The sequence below is a fragment of the Nicotiana sylvestris genome, chromosome 6 (genome assembly GCF_000393655.2).
Source record: "Nicotiana sylvestris chromosome 6, ASM39365v2, whole genome shotgun sequence".
NCBI lineage: Eukaryota > Viridiplantae > Streptophyta > Magnoliopsida > Solanales > Solanaceae > Nicotiana > Nicotiana sylvestris.
In genome coordinates this window covers 188489714-188506894 of record NC_091062.1, presented here as the reverse complement: position 1 = coordinate 188506894, position 17181 = coordinate 188489714, and the positions used below count along the sequence as shown (strand labels likewise).

Below are 17181 nucleotides of genomic sequence, written 5' to 3'. Positions count from 1 at the left end.
ATCTCTCTTCCGAAAGCTCCAAAATCGTCCAACCCAAAGTGAAAATGGGTGGAAATGAACCAAAACTCGATTTTAAAGAGAGCTCACTGCCTCCAGTCCTTTCGCACCTACAGTCTCTTGACCGCTTCTGCGGTCCTGCAAGTGCGGACCAATTGCCGCTTCTGCGGTCCCGCAAGTGCGGACCAATTGCCACTTCTGCGGTCCGGGGCTCCCAGCCCATTTCTGCTTCTGCGCTCCTTCTTCCACAGGTGCGGTCCCACTTTTGCGGTGACCTGACCGCATCTGCGGTCCCAGCCTTTACCCTTCACCACCATATCTACACCCCTTTGGCCCCTTCTGCGGCTATGCACCTGCAACCAAAACTTCGCAGGTGCGGTTATACTAGATATCAGCTGCTTCAGCTATTCTTTCCAACCCCAATTCAATCCGTTAACCACCCGGAATTCACTCAAGGCCCCCCAGGACCCCAACCAATCATACCAACCAATCCCAAAACAAGTTATGGACTTGCTCGAGGCCTCAAATCATATAAAACAATGCTAAAATCATGAATCGACCCCCAATCCAAGCTTAAGGAACTTTAGAATTTCAAACTTCAACATTCGATGATGAAACTTATCAAATCACGTCCAATTGACCTCAAATTTTGCACACAAGTCATATTTGACATTATGGACCTACTCCAACTTTCGGAATTGGATTTCGACCCTGATATCAAAAAGTCCACTTCCGGTCAAACTTCTCAAAAACCTTCAAATTTCTATCTTTAGCCAAATGACTCAAAAATGACCTACGGACCTCCGAATTCACTTCCGATCGCGCTCCCAATACCAGAATCACCATACAGAGCTATTCCCGGACTCAGAATCCCAAACAAATATTGATAACACTGAAATGCACTTCAACCCAAACTTATGAAATTCCTCCAAAATGCTAACTTCCACAATAGGGGCCAAAATGTTCCCGGGTCTTCCAAAACCTGATTCGAAAATATGCCCAAGTCCTAAATCATCATACAACCCTGCTGGAACCTTTGAATCCTGATTCCGAGGTCGTTTACCTAGAAATCCAATCTTAGATAATTCTTTCAACTTAGAGCTTCCGAAATGGGAATTCCCTTTCCAAATCAACTCCGAATTCCCTGGAATTCAATTCCGACCGTGCACACAAGTCATAATACCTAAAGTGAAGCTGATCATGGCCTTAAACTGTTGAACGACGTGCTAGAGCTCAAAACGACCAGTCAGATTGTTACAGATTCGAACTCCGATGAACTAGAATCTCGGCCAATGGTTAGAATTGTAACATGAACACTGGCCTGACTTTCTTCCACAGCTAGTGCTTCATGTCACAATCCTCAACACATGCCAAGAAAGGGACGAGGCAGAGGCTCAAGGAAATTCGGACACTCAAAAGTTAAGTGTCTAGAATCGGGCTAACTAAAAGATGGGTTATCTTTACAAGTAATCGATTCTTCATGTTGAAATTATGGGATTCAAGTGGGTTTAATCATGAATTGAGGTCCATATCAGGAAAAATCAAACAAAAAGCAAAAAGTTCAGATTTTTATTTCTAGATCTCTAATTCAGAGAAAATGAGTGGTTTTTTGGTGAAATCAATGGCGGAATATGAATGAGGGGGTGGTGGAGGTTGTGTGATTGAAAATTGAGGGCTTTTGGAGGTGATCCTCCGCTGTGAGACGATTTCCGGGCGGCAGAGGAACGACGAAACATGCGGTGGTCTCTGAGTGAGTCAGGAGCTGGGTCTAAATCAATTGGGGTGGATTATGAGGCCAGGGGTTAGGTTTAGTTATTTAATGGGGTTGAGGAGTTGAAACGACGTAGTTTTGGGGTGTAACTACGTCGTTTAGGTGGTGGGAAGACTGGACCGGGTGTGAGGGTATTGGGCTTTGGGCGAAATTGGGCAGGAAATGAAATTTGGGCTACTGACTTTTGTTTTGGGTGGCCCAAAATCAGAAACCCAAGTTATTTATCCTCCTCTTTTTTTTATTTGTTTCTTTCTTTTCTTTTTCTTTAAAACCCTAATTAAATTAATTAAAGTCTTAAATTAAATTCTAAATTAATAATCTGTAAAATCAGGCTAATTATCTATTTAGAATATTTACAAAATTAATTAATCCTAAATTAATGAAGAGAAAATTACTAATATAATATTAAAAGCTAAAAATATATAATGTAATATTTTTTGCGATTTTTATTTTAATAAAACAATTAATTAATTAATTAATCCTAAAATATGAATATAAAACCTAATATGCAATGCATGAATATTTTTGACGTTTTTGTGGTATTTTCATGATTTTAATACAATTAAATGTGCACAAAAATACAGACAATTAATAAAATTCTACAAAAATCCTATAAAATTGAAAACAATTTTAAAAAAAAACTATTTTCTTTAATTCTGTAGGTGCATTTCTAATAGGGAAAAATCACATGCTCACAGCTGCCCCTTTTTGCTCGGAAACATGAAGAGTTTTCGGGCAAAGATAAAATGAGCAATTATGAGCGATTTTTGCCAGTCTGGATACTCCATGGGAAGCATTTTTTGGGAAAAAGTCTGACCGAACCTTGCTTCAGAGGTTTCCTACATATCCTTGGCCATAATCACGTCAGTGTAGTTTTGGAAATTTTGGTAGTTGGGACTACCGAGAAACTGTGATTTCATTGCTGTTGCTGCTGTTTCTACTTGCTGAGCTCCTTATTACACCAAAATCAAAATGAAAAACTAGACTAACTAAGCCTATCAGCTACGAGTTACAAGATTCGTATCCATAAACCTTCTGAAGTTTGATCTTGAGTCTTGGCTGGTTCTTCATACAGACTTTGATCTGAATCTTGATGCTTGTTAGCTGCAGGTGCTAGTTCATTCCTCTTTAGCTTTCGAATCAAAATGGGACATACAAATCTTGTGACTTCAATCATGTCTTGAGCATTCCACATCTTTTCTCCGCTTCTGCACTTTGAGTTCACTTCTTTTCTTTTGTTCTTTTTCTTTTATTCTGGATTGAGACTTCTTCTTTTAGTCATCTCGAAACTTGTTCCTCAAGGTAAAAACTTGCTCAGGCACCAAAACAAACAAACGAATGAAATTTCTCTGTCCCAGTTTTCACTAGGAAAATTTCGTGAGTTATTGTAACAAAATTCTAAAATACTTCTTTATTGAAAGTAATAAAAGTCAAGGTTGTGTATCCTTGGGAAAAAGGAGATTAGGGAGTGGAGACCCTATATCTAAAACAAGATCAACTAGGGGTTGGAGACCCTAGGTTGGAAAGATCACCAGGTTATGCTAGCATCAACTAGGGAGTGGGACCCTATGTTGGAAAATCATCGAGTTATGCAGGCATCAACTAGGAAGTGGGACCCTATGCTGGAAAAGTCATCGGGTTATACCAATATCAACTGGGGAGTGGGACCCTTATGTTGGAAAAGTCATTGAGTTATGCCGACATTAACTGGGGAGTGGGACCCTATTTTGGAAAAGTCATCGGGTTATGCCGGCATCAACTAGGGAGTGGGACCCTATGTTGGAAAAGTCATCGGGTTATGCCGACATCAACTAGGGAGTGGGACCCTATGTTGGAAAAGTCATTGGGTTATGCCGGCATCAATGAGGGAGTGAGAGCCTGTATTAGAAAAGTCATGAGGTTATGCCTGCATCAACTAGGGAGTGGGACCCTATATTGAAAAAGTCACAGCTAGGAATTGGAGACCTATACTACCATGATTTTGAATTTTCTTCTTTCCTTTCCTTTGATTTCACTTTTCATTTTATTTAGGTGCATGAATAAAGAATTTAGAGGGGACTTCCCTTTTTGGGTTAACTTTTGCTGCAGACCCATTTTGGTCTCCGCGTACTTTTCTTTTATTGCACCTGCTTCTTGCAATGTTGTTTTGGATTGCACCTGTTTTCTTGTTTTCAAACAAATAACAATTTGTGAGTTTTGAAGCGGTGGTTGGTTTTGTGGCCTTGATTGTTTCAATCACTTGATCTTGGCCAAGCTTTTTCAATAAATATCTCCATTGCTTGCTTTCTCTTTGGGAATCAGTTTCATCTCTAAACCTCGGGGGTTTTGACTTTTCCCAAACTTCACATGATGATTAACCCGTGTGGGACTTGGCCTTTATCCACCTTGTTTTGCCTTTATTGGCATTTGACCTTGATTTCCTTTCTTTTCATGAGTTTTTGACTCTAAAGCATCGGCCATTATGTCCAGTCGACTTGATGCACCTACTGAGGATGGGTGCTTTCTCGAATATTGGCTTTTTGTCAAACAAAACCCTGTAAACCAATCTTGCCATCTTTCTTTGTTTTAAATTCAGAATAGAATTAGACCGAAAGGGATTCAAAAAAATAATGGACAGGATAATGAATTTAAGCGAGAGGTGTCACTTTCGGGAAAAGGAAAGAAGGACTTATCTGGAGTGTATGCAGACTTCAATGGACATGACATGCTTCTTGGACTGGATACCCGATCTGCATAAACCATCCAACTCTCATAACCCATCCTAACCCATACCTTAATCGAGAAACCTTGCCAGGACTCTATGAATACCAATGGTTATACGGATCCACCTTTCGATCAACGACACCCTTTGCGGGTTCTTACCAGCTGACTTCTCTCATTTCTCTTCTCACTGTCGCCTTTATAGTGCTCTTTGCGAGTTTTCACTAACAAGACTCTCTCATTTTTAATTTCTCTGCTTACCATCACCCTATGGTTCCCGTGTGAGTTTTCACCAATAAGACTCTCTCATTTTATTTCTCTCATTTGATTGTATCAGATCCAAGTAACCACATCCTCCAATTTTGAACATCTTTACCGATTGATCAGAAGGACTTGAACATGATTTGGGGTAAAAAGGATTTGGATTGAATTACAACTTTGGAACCTTTCAGGCAAAAACTATTGCCAGATCATTATAACTTCTGCCCCAGTTTCAACTTTGGGGAAAATGTGGATTTTTGTTTTGGTGTGACTAAACCCCAGAGAGAGGCTGCTACGTATCCTTTCGGAATCATGTCGAACATAGTTCAGGAAAACTTTGTTATCAGATTTATTTTTAAAATTCATTTTCGGATTCTAAAGAGGGTAATCAAAGAAAGGTAACTGGCTCAAAGGGTTTGCAAAGGGTTGACAATGTTTGGGTAGTGAGAATGAAAGCCTTCGTCATCCCAATCGGAGAATATTAGTACCGCAAAAGGGCTAAACATAATACCTTTTGACCGCGTCCGCATTGACAGCTGTTTTGGGGTCATTTCCTTCAATGTCCCCCAAGTACAATGCCCCTTTTGGCAACAATTTTCTTATAATGTACGGACCCTTCCAATTTGGAGTGAACTTTCCTTTTGCTTCCTTATGATGTGGGAGAATACGTCTCAAGATGAGTTGCCCTACTTCAAAGTTTCTAGGCCACACTTTCTTGTTATTGGCACGAGCCATTCTTTGTTGATACAACTGCCCGTGGCAAACTGCGGCCATCCGTTTTTCATCAATCATGGTTAACTGTTCTAGATGGGTTTTGACCCATTCATTGTCCTCAATCTCAGCTTCAACAATGACTTGAAGAGATGTAATTTCAACTTCTGCGGGTATTACAACTTCAGTACCATAAACCAATAGATAGGGTGTCACCCCAACTGATGTGCGCACGGTTGTGCAATATCCCAACAATGTAAAAGGCAACTTTTCATTCCATTGTCTAGAACTTTGAATCATTTTCCTGAGGATCTTCTTGATATTTGTGTTTGCTGCTTCAACAACACCATTAGCTTTGGGCCGATAAGGGGTATAATTTCGATGCGTGATCTTAAATTGTTCGCATACCTCCCTCATCAAATGACTGTTCAAATTTGCAGCATTATCCGTAATGATAGTCTTAGGAATACCAAAACGATAGATAATGTTGGAATGCACGAAGTTCATCACCAATTTCTTGGTGACGACTTTGAAAGTGACTACTTCAACCCACTTTGTGAAATAGTCAATGGAAACTAAGATAAATCCGTGCCCATTTGAAGATTTCGGCTCGATTGGCCCAATGACATCCATACCCCAAACAACGAATGACCACAATGTTGACATATGATGCAATTCTGAAGGCGGTACATGAATCAGGTCACCGTGTACCTAACACTAATGACACTTTTGGACAAAACTGAAGCAATCTATTTCCATGGTCATCTAGTAATAACCTGCCTGAAGGATTTTCTTTGCAAGGACGTATCCGTTCATATGGGGTCTACATACTCCTGCATGCACTTTATTCATGATTTTTCCAGCCTCTTGGGTATCCACGCATCTTAAAAGGTTCAGGTCTGGAGTTCTTTTATACAAGACCTCTTCGCTCAAGAAGAAGCTACTGGTGAGACTTCTAATGGTTCTCTTTTGGTCTCCACTGGCTTGCTCAGGATATTCCTTTGTTTTCAAGAATCTTTTGATATCATGACACCATGGATAAATATCTTGTTCTATTTCAACTGTATTGCAATAACCATGTCTTTCTCAAATTTGTAGTTCTAGTGGGTCGATGTGGATATTACCCGGATACGGCAGCATTGAGGCCAAAGTGGCCAGTGCATCAGCTAACTCATTGTGGAATCGAGGAATATACTTGAACTTGATAGACTTGAACCGTTTGCTGAGATCTTCTACATGTTGCCTATATGGGATAAGCTTGATATCACGAGTTTCCCATCCACCTTGAGCTTGTCGAATAACCAAATCAGAATCTCTCATGATCAACAATTCTTCCACATCCAGGTCAACTTCCATGTCCATGCCCATAATGCAAGCTTCATACTCGGTAGTGTTGTTCGTACAAAAGAACTGAAGCCGGGCTGTGGCCGGATAGTGTTGACCAGTAGGCAAAATCAAAATTGCCCCAATCTCGATACCCTTTGCATTTACCGTTCCATTAAAGAACATTATCCAAGCATTGGTGCCTTCTGGAATTACCTCAACTGAACTTACTTCCTTGTCCGGAAAGTAAGTACTCAAAGGCTGATATTCATCATCAACAGGATTCTCAGCTATGTGATCTGCCAAGGCTTCAGCTTTCATCGCCATGCGGGTGACATAAACTATGTCAAACTCGGTGAGCAGGATTTGCCATTTTGCTAACCTTCCTGTGGGCATCGACTTTTGGAATATGTATTTCAAAGGATCCATTCTGGTTATGAGATATATGGTGTAAGCCAACAAATAATGCCTAAGCTTCTGGGTGACCCAAGTTAGGGTGTAACAGGTTCTTTCTAACAAAGTGTACTTGGCTTCATAACTAGTGAACTTCTTGTTAAAATAGTATATGGCTTGCTCTCTCTTCCCGGTCACATCATGTTGCCCCAGGACACAGCCAAAAGAATTTTCCAGGATTGTAAGGTACAAGAACAAAGGTATCCTAGGCTCGGGTGGGACCAACACTGGTGGATTTGACAGATATTCGTTGATTTTGTCGAAAGCTTCTTGACACTCATCCGTCCACTTGATTGCCACATCTTTCTTCAATACTTAAATATGGTCTCACATGTGGTAGTCAGCTGAGCAATGAACCTGCTGATGTAATTCAATCTTCCTAACAGACTCATAACCTCTTTCTTGGTTCTTAGAGGGGCAGATCCCGAATAGACTTTATCTTTGTTGGATCTAGCTCAATGCCCCTCCGACTGACTATAAACCCCAAAAGTTTCCCAGATGGAACTCTGAATGCACATTTTTCTGGATTTAACTTCAAGTCATACTTACGCAGACGCTCAAATAACTTTCTCAGATCCCACACATGGTCATCCTGCATTCTATATTTAATGATTACATTATCCACATACACCTCAATTTCCTGGTGCATCATGTCGTGAAAGATGGTAGTCATTGCTCTCATGTAAGTTGCCCTGATGTTCTTTAAACCAAATGACATGACCCTATAACAGTAAGTACCCCAAGGTGTGGTGAAAGCCGTTTTTTCTACGTCTTCTTCATCTATTAGAACCTGGTGATACCCAGTATAGCAATCCACAAAAGACTGTATCTCATGTTTGGCACAATTGTCAACAAGAATATGGATGTTTGGTAATGGGAAGTTGTCCTTGGGACTTGCTTTGTTCAAATCCCGATAATCAACATACACTCGGGTTTTCCCATCTTTCTTTGGCACTGGGACCATATTATCCAACCATGTGGTGTATCGGACCACTCGGATCACACCGGCTTTCAACTGTTTGGTGACTTCTTCTTTGATTTTGTCACTGATATCTGTTTTAAATTTTCTCTGCTTTTGTTGAACAGGTGGATAACCGGGATAAGTTGGCAATTTGTGCACCACTAAATCAACACTCAGTCCTGGCATATCATCATATGACCAGGCAAACACGTCTTTGAATTTGAATAAAAGTTGGACCAATGCATCTCTACTTCTTTCATTAGCGTGAATGCTTATCATGGTTTCCTGGATCTCTTTCAGACTACCCAAATTAACTGGCTTGGTCTCATTTAAGTTCGGCTTAGGCTTATTCTCAAATTGTTCCAGTTCTCAGTTTATTTCCCTAAAAGCCTCATCTTCATCATATTCTGTTTCTTGATTCATTATTTCACAGTTAGACATCGTATTAAGATCTAGGCATGAAGTCCGCAAGCATGTCATGTTATTTAAGTCCGCATTATTAGAACTGAAAAGAGAGATAAGAAAAAATAGTAAAAATCAGAAAAAATAAAGAAAAAGATTCATAGACGATGAAATATTGATTTCATTTAATTGAATTTGAAGATAGGAGGATTTACATCGGAATTTAAAAGACAATAAACTAAAAACATTTGAGTTACACCCTGAAATAACTCGAAATGCAGAAAAGATGGCAAGACTGAACTACCAGGATTCTCGCCTAACTGTGAACATCGTAGCCTTCCAATTTTGAAGCTTAGAATTTGACCCCATATATTGCACCTCAGTAGTGCTTGAGCCTTCACCCGGTTGGACCATGTGAACCTCGTACAACATTTGCCTTATTGTCCCACAGATGTCCTCAATTTCTTTGGCCGTGAAGGCCTCTTATTCTTCTTCTATGTATCTTGTCTTAACAAATGTCCTGGAGAGATGCGGGACCGGGTGAGGTAGGACCCACCCATTGTTCTTACATTCATTAGCCCATTTTACATTGGCCTCTGTAGCTTGGAAGCCTACGCCAAAGAACTTCTCGCTGGCAGTCAAAGTGATGGGCTCTCTAATGCCTTGCAAATATACCCTGAGCCCTTTCCCGGGCTTGTACCCGTGTTTGATCATTTCACTGGTGAACATGATTGATGCGTTTGATAAGCAGGGTTGAGGACATTGGGCTCCTTCCTCACACTGGTCTGCGACCACGACCTCAAAAGCTTGGTAGACAATGTGTTCACTACCCTTTCTAGCTTCCAAGCATAGGACTAATGGGTCCCTGTAGATTGATTGTTCATCTTCTCCGTGGACCACTATTTCTTGGTTTTCATGTTCGAACTTAACCATTTGGTGGAGAGTAGAGGGTACAGCTCCTGCAACATGAATCCAAGGCCTTCTTAAAAGAAAGTTGTAGGAGGTGTCCATGTCCAAAACTTTAAATGTTACTTCAAAATCTATAGGGCCAATAGTTAGGACCAAATCAATCTCCCATATCGTATCCCTCTTGATGCCGTCGAAAGCACGTACACAAACATTGTTGGGTCTAATTCTTTCATTTCCAATTTCCATCTTCTGTAAGGTTGATAGAGGGAAAATTTCGACCCCAGATTCGCCGTCCAACATAACTCTTTTCACATAATATCCTTCGCACTTAACAGTCAAATGAAGAGCCTTATTGTGAGCAGCCCCTTCTGGAGGCAAGTCATTTTGGCTAAAAGATATTCGGTTGACTTCAAAAAATCATTCCGCCATTCTTTCCAACTGTTCAACCATGGTCTCGACCGGAATATGCCTCATTAAGCATCTTTAACAACACTTTCTGATGCTCATTCGAGCTTATCAATAGGGACAAAAGTGAGACTTGAGAGGGGGACTTCATGAGTTGATCAATTACAGCGTAGTACGAGGTTTTCATCTTTCAGAAGAATTCCTCTGCTTCTTCAGCACTGACTGGCTTTTTAAGCGGAAAATGCTTCTGCTTTGTCTTGTTCAATTCTTCCAAGTTGAGGTACTTCCCAGAGTGGTTCATTTCATTTACTTCACCCATGATTTCTTTTCCCTTGTATGTGACCACTGCTTTATTGTAGTTCCAGGGGACAACAGTGGGGTCTTTCATAGGATTTTGTGGTACGCATCTGATAACCATGGGCTCAGTCAGCCTGGGTGAAATTATCGGCACCTGCGCCACATAAGTCCACTTTGGCACGTACATCTTTGGTACCTTCAGCGTAACCTTGTTTTGCTCAAACCTTTTAGGAGGACTCAACACGAAGTGTTCCTTTCTGGGGGCCCTGAGAACATAGAGAATGGCATCTTTAGGAGGTGCTATCCCTGTCTTGGTTTCCACAACTTTTTCTGCACTTTGGGGAGTGGAGTTGATCTTCTTCTCACCCTTGGATTGCTTTGCTACCGCTTTGGGTTCCTTTTCTATGTCGGTGATAGTAATGATATCTTTCAAAGCTGGGTCAAACTCTTTATCCTCACATATCATCTCAATGAATGGCTCGTTATAGTGAGCCGTCAATGGGTTATTAGTTACACTAGGTACTTCCTCGTCCCTCAACACTACCCGCTTCTATTCGATTAGATTTTCAACTGCCCTCTTAAGGGTCCAACAATCTTCAGTGTCGTGCCATTCCGCCCCTGAGTGATAAGCACATCTGGTGCATGGTCAATAGGATAGTGACTCTAGGTTTTGCCTGTTTGGAGGTACGGGCTGTAGCAGGCCCATTTGGACTAATTTTGGGAATAGACTGGAATATGATTCCCCAATGGGTGTAAAGTTAGTTTTTCTTGGTGGTTCATAGGGACGGGCATTATATGGATAATTGTTCTGTGTTGGATGTGGATTATACGGGGCTTGGTGAGGAGGGTTATTTCTTGGAGGTGGATCTCAGTTCTGATTGTAGTGTTGTTGTGGCCAAGTTTATGGTTGGGCGTTCATTACTGCATAAGGATGAGGGGTCATAGCATATGCGGCGTCTTGATGGGGGTAGTAATATTGCGGGGTGTTGGAAGGGGAACCAAAGTAACCTCGCGGTTGACGAGGATTTCTCAAACTTGAATCCATCATTGCTCCCTCTTCTTTCTTTTACCGATTTGCTACACCCCCGACCCACTTTGGATGGCTTGGGAAGTGGCTATTATAGCTGATTGACTCATGATGCAACCCGTTTTCAACCCACTTTCCACCATTTGTCCAAACTTGATGGCTTCTGTGAACGACTTTCCCATGACAGATATCATGATTTGAAAATAATCGGCCTATTAGGCCTGTAAGAAAACACTGGCCATCTCGGCCTTATCTATTGAGGGTTTTACCCTAGCCACTTGTTCACGCCACTTGATAGTGTATTCTCGGAAGCTTTCTGAAGATTTCTTTTTGAGATTGGACAAAGAATTCTTTCTGGAGCTATGCCTACATTGTACTGGAACTGCCTGACAAAATCCCGGTCCAGGTCATCCCATATGTGCCAACAAGAGATGTCTTGGTCCATATACCACTCTGATGCAATTTAGGTTAAGCTCTCCCTGAAATAGGCCATCAAGAGTTCTTCCTTTCCACCCGCCCCTCTCAACTGATTGCAATATCTTTTCAAATGGATGATAGGGTCCCCATGCCTGCTATATCTTTTGAATTTTGGCATCTTGAAGCCGACAGGAAGATGAACGTGAGGAAACATGCACAGATCGGCGTAGGAGATACTCTTTTGGCCACTCAGGCCTTGCATGCTCTTGAGACTTTGTTCAATGCTTTTCATTTTCTGAGTCATCTCTTCTTGCTCAGGGTTCTTCATAGTTCTTTATTATTCCATGGGAGACTCATACTGGGGGTGCTAAAGGTAGGAATTTGGGGTGACATGAGTCGTGTCTAGTTGAAATTGTGGTACTTAGAAAGTGAAGGCTGACGGTTCGAAACATGGTCTAGGCACTGTTGGCTGTGTCGTAGTTGAGACCGGTGATGCAGTGAATATCGTGGAAGATGCTACTAAGAACGGTGCCTGGGGGCGAACTTCAGAAGGCATACCGGTGAAATTAGCTGACATAATGGGGTACCCGAATGGTATGAACGAGTTGGTTACGAGAATAGGGACATTGGAAGCTCCACTTGTCCTGGGAACTAGTTCGAGAAATCCAGGGATTGCACTGGGTGATTCTCTACCATTAGAGCAATTGTCCTACATCTCCAACATGCGAAGACGCAATATTTTGTTTTCTTCAGCAATTGCTGACTCTGAGACCGAGATAACTGATACCGGGCTATCCTCTGAGGGGTTAACTATTGGTAGATGACTCTCTAACGTCATTTTGACACTCCCTTTAGATCTTGTAAAGTAAGGGTGCGAAGCCAAGTTACCACAAAACCAACCACCTAAAAACAGAACCTTGTGTTAAACAGCATACACAACAAATCGGTTAGTTTGAGACATTTAACACATAGAGCATCGCATGTTGGATAGTGCAATTCACCTAAACAGTTAAACGTTTTTCTATATGTTTTTGCGACGGTTGCGTGTTTCATCCCGGCTTTCCTTCCAAATCCTGAATCTTTTCTTTCTTTGCGCGCTCTTATTTTCCTCTCTCTCTTTTTTCAATTTTTCTTCTCTCTTTTTTTTGCTCGGGTTATCTATATCTATGATTGGATCCGATGGGGATTGCCTACGTATCACAAAGCCACATGAATCAAATCATTATGTAGTTTAGGGGATAAATGTGAAATAAAAGAAAGAAAAATTTTGGGTTTTCAATATTTCATTAAATAAAAACTGCAGGTTTTCATCTATTACAAAGACTCCGACATATAGACTTAAGAACTAGAAAACAAAATAGACTCAGAGAAGACTAACAGACTCTAAACTGAAATACAGACTCGAAATGAAAATCAGGAATACATAAGTGCCTCCAATACTACTCTAAGGGCCCACAGGACATCAGTCGGCCTCGACGCGAGCCTACGTGCAATATCTTCTTGGAGTCGATATAGGTCGTCCATTATCTGACATACAAAAATCATCATTGTGGTGAAAATCATGGATCTGGTCATATCCTCACACTCATGGCATTTCATGACGACATAATTAGCAATTCCTCTAATCTTTTCTCTAATGATGCCCTTTTCTTGGAGTAGACGTCCAATCTGCTGAGACCTGACCTCCATAACTTGGGTGGCCGTATGGTTTTGCTCTTGTAACTACTGCATTTCCTCTTCCAGTTGAGACATCAATGTATAACAATGCTCTCTTTCCGCTTTAAAGTTCTTTGTTTGATGAGTCATTTCATTTTCAAGAGTAGTCAGCTTTTTCTTTAAACTCGTGACTCCTTTGTCATACTTTTCTTTTAGTTGCTGAAAAAACCTCGCCCATTCTTCTGCATTCTTTTCCAAATCAGCCCCATAATCACACACTTTTCGCCTAAGACCGTTTATGAGTTTTTCATCTGTTTTGCTTCTTCCAGGGTTTTCAGCAGCTATTTTCATCCTCTGAATTTGGGCCCCGAGGACTTCGTTTTCTCAGGCCAACCTTTTCTTCTCTCCTTCATCCACAGTGGCCTGCAAACCACTATCAAATTAATGTCTCTTATTTGCCCTTCTAATTTGCTTATGGTAGCCTCTTAGTCAGTCTCTTTGGTTAACCAAGCCCAATGTTCTTGTGACGCGTCAATAAATTCTTGGATGTGGGGCCTTTTGGTTGGCCTTTCAGATTCATCATTTGCCTCAACTCTCTTCCCATACCAAGCAAGATAAACAAGCAAAATCTCACCCCTGGATAAATCACACACTCAAGTTTTTGCCCCCAAGTACTGGCATTCGCTCCAAATCTGGCGAACCACTTCTTCAGGAAATTGAGCCTCGGAGCGGATTTCAACTATGTGAATACTAAGATCTTTAGGTCATCAGTTGTATTCTAGACAACTCGTGAATAGTGTTCTTTTACCATTTTGAGTAATTTTACATTAGTTTCATCATTGAATCTTCAAGTTTTATCTAGTAATTAAATATTATGGGTTTTTCTTCATCTATTTCTTTGTTTTCTTTTACAATCATGAGTAGCTAGACCCATTAGCTAGGGTCGTGGCTCAACCCTAGTGTGGGTAATTGATGGGTCTTGTGTTTAAAGGCTTGAATGTCTATGGGTGTTTGATATTTGGACTAATTTATGGTTTAAATGTTGAATTAGAGGTTGCAAACATTAGTTTATGCCTAGTTGACTTTGGCTCTTCTTGAGAAAGAGAGCCTAAGTTTATGAAATTGACCCAACAAGGAATTGAGGCATATTCAAGAGATTGATAGCCCCAATTAAAGGGTTAAACCTAGAGATAGTAATACCCGACTTGAACCTCAATTGCTTGCACAAAATGTCATACCCAATTGGTCTTGAGAAAGTTAAATAGGGAAAAATCACTCGAACTACCGAGAGGTATAGATTGAGTAGAATCGTGCAATGGTTATATCGTAATCCCCAAATATGACAACCTAGCCTTAGACTCGAGAATTCGTCAAGTATCCACATAGGTGAAAGTCATTTCCCTAGTGCCTTTTTAACTATTTAGACAACCTTCAATAGTTTACTCTTAGCTTAAGTTAGCTTAATTTCGCATCTTAGTAGTATAAATTTAGAAGTAATATCAAAACCAATTATGAATAGAAGTGCAGTTAGGAACAACTACGCAATTCCAATTTAGATAGAAACTCAACTCCAATCTCTAGCTCCCTGTGGAAATCGATCCTGACCTTCTCGGGTAAAAGCTGCTTCGACCACTCTTGCTACTTTGCAGTAGTACAGGGTTGGTCTCGATCACTTTTTTGCGCCGTTGCCAGGGAGCTAACAGTTTTGGCTATCTATCTAAATAGTTTTATGTATTGTTCTTCTTTCCTTCTGCATTACTAATTTGTGTGTGTCACAACTTCAGGTACAAAATGGAAGCAAACAACAATGACCCTCTTGGAAATGTGATTGCAGGGGAGGAGGTAGATGACGTCGGAGATGATGAGGTGCCTTTTGTACCTCAAGGAAAACATAGAGGCCACCAGGCCAATGCCAATGACAATATTCCAGACCCTCCTCCGCCACCTCCAAGAGTGGCTCCTCGAGTACTTCCAAACCAAGGCTATGCAAGTGCAATTGTCCCACCCCGAATTCGGGCGAACAATTTTCAAATTACCAATGTGATGCTGACTTTGCTGGAGAAGCGTGGATATTTCACGGGCGCTGCCAATCAAAATGCTTACAAACATCTTAAGGGTTTCGTATATACCTATTGGGGGAGCAAGCAAACTAATGTGTCCGAGGATGCACTTCGATTGAGACTCTTCCCATTTTCACTTAGAGGGAAGGCATTGGATTGGATTGAGCGACTTCCCAACCATTCCATCACTACTTGGGATGAGTTGGCGGATAAGTTCATTGCAAAGTTCTTCTCACCGGGGCATATGGCAGCATTGAGAGATGAGATCTTGGCTTTCAACCAGGAGCCCATCGAACCATTACATGAGATTTGGGAGCGCTATAGAACAATGGTAAAGGAATGCCCCAACAATGATATAACTGAGACGATGATCCAACAGACTTTCTACCGGGGCATTAACATAATAAACCAATGCATAGTGAACCGACTTGCTGGGGGAAACTTCATGAAGTTGTCTTATGATGAGACTTGTGACATTCTTGATGAGATGGCTGACACTTCCTCCGCTTGGCAAAGTATAGCCAATGTGCCCCAGGGTGACCCCACAGTCACTCATTTGCACAAAGAGTTACATGATCATGGGCAGGCTATAGCTGAGTTGACAACTACAATGAACCAACTAGCAAAGACACATTTGCAACAAGTTCAAAATCCTCGCCAAGTGAATGCCATGGAGGGTGTAAACATTCTAGTGAACAAAATAAGACAAAGAGGTTAACAGAACCAAGGAAGTTCGGATCAATTTGACAATGATTGTGGTGGATTCCAAGATGATGGTTATGATGGGCAGAATGAAGAGGTGCAATACGTGAATAATTATCAAGGCCAAAGGGGCAATTCTTCCAACTAACAATAATGGAGACCCCAAGACAATTGGGGAAATCAACAACAACAAGGCAATGGTAATTGGGGGAACAACAACCAAAATTCCAATTGGGACAATCAGAAAAATCAGGCTAATTGGAATGGCAACAACAACAACTGGGGTGGTAACAACAATCAGGGTGGTTGGAATAATGACAATCAAGGAAATCGGGGGCAAGGCTTTCATAGGCCCCCAATGTATCAACAACCGAAAAATCTACCCCCATTTCCATCCCAAGGTCCTAGTTCTTCCAATAATGATATGGGTAGAATTGAAATGATGTTTGAACAGATGATGAAAAAGAGTGCGGACTCTGATGCTCTGTCTTCCCACAATACTTCAATTAGAAATTTGGAGGTTCAATTAGGCCAAATCTCATAGTCCTTGAATACTTGCCCTAAGGGTGCTCTACCAAGTGATACAGTAGTAAACCCGAAGGGGGGGGGGGAACAATCATGTTATGTTAGTAACTATAAGGAATGGATGGGGCAGTGATATGAATGCCTCCAAACAAAAGCAAATTTTGAGTGATGAAGTTGAGTTGCAAGAAGATGAAGTTCATTTGGCGGTTGAAAATGTGATTGATGAGGATGTGAATGAAGAAATGAGGATTGATATTCAAGATGCCGAGGTGGAAACTCAGAATGACGTGAACCCGTCTAGGGAACACGTAATAGACAAGCCGAAGCCGGTTGTGCCTAAAGTCAAGGCTCCTTTGCCAAGGCCACCTCCACCTTATCCTCAAAGGCTCGCGAAGCAGAAAAATAAGAATCAATTTAAAAAGTTTATTGATATGATGAAGAGCTTATCCATTAATGTGCCTTTGGTGGAGGCTCTTGAACAAATGCCGGTCTATGCTAAATTCATGAAGGACTTGGTGACAAAGAAACGACCCATGGATCGTGAAACTATAAAGATGACCCACCAAGTTAGTGCAATAGTGTATTCAATGGCCCTGAAGCTTGA

General features: G+C 41.2%; 1 protein-coding gene across 1 annotated transcript in view; it reads right to left on the bottom strand.

Moving 5' to 3' along the window:
• The window catches only part of LOC138871839 (uncharacterized), a 39329-nt gene extending 33589 nt beyond the window's left edge, over positions 1-5740 (bottom strand). The window contains exon 1 of the mRNA XM_070149746.1: positions 5241-5740. Coding sequence (XP_070005847.1) covers positions 5241-5740 — 500 coding nt within the window. The remainder of the gene's footprint in view (positions 1-5240) is intronic.
• Positions 5741-17181: the final 11441 nt, after the last annotated feature.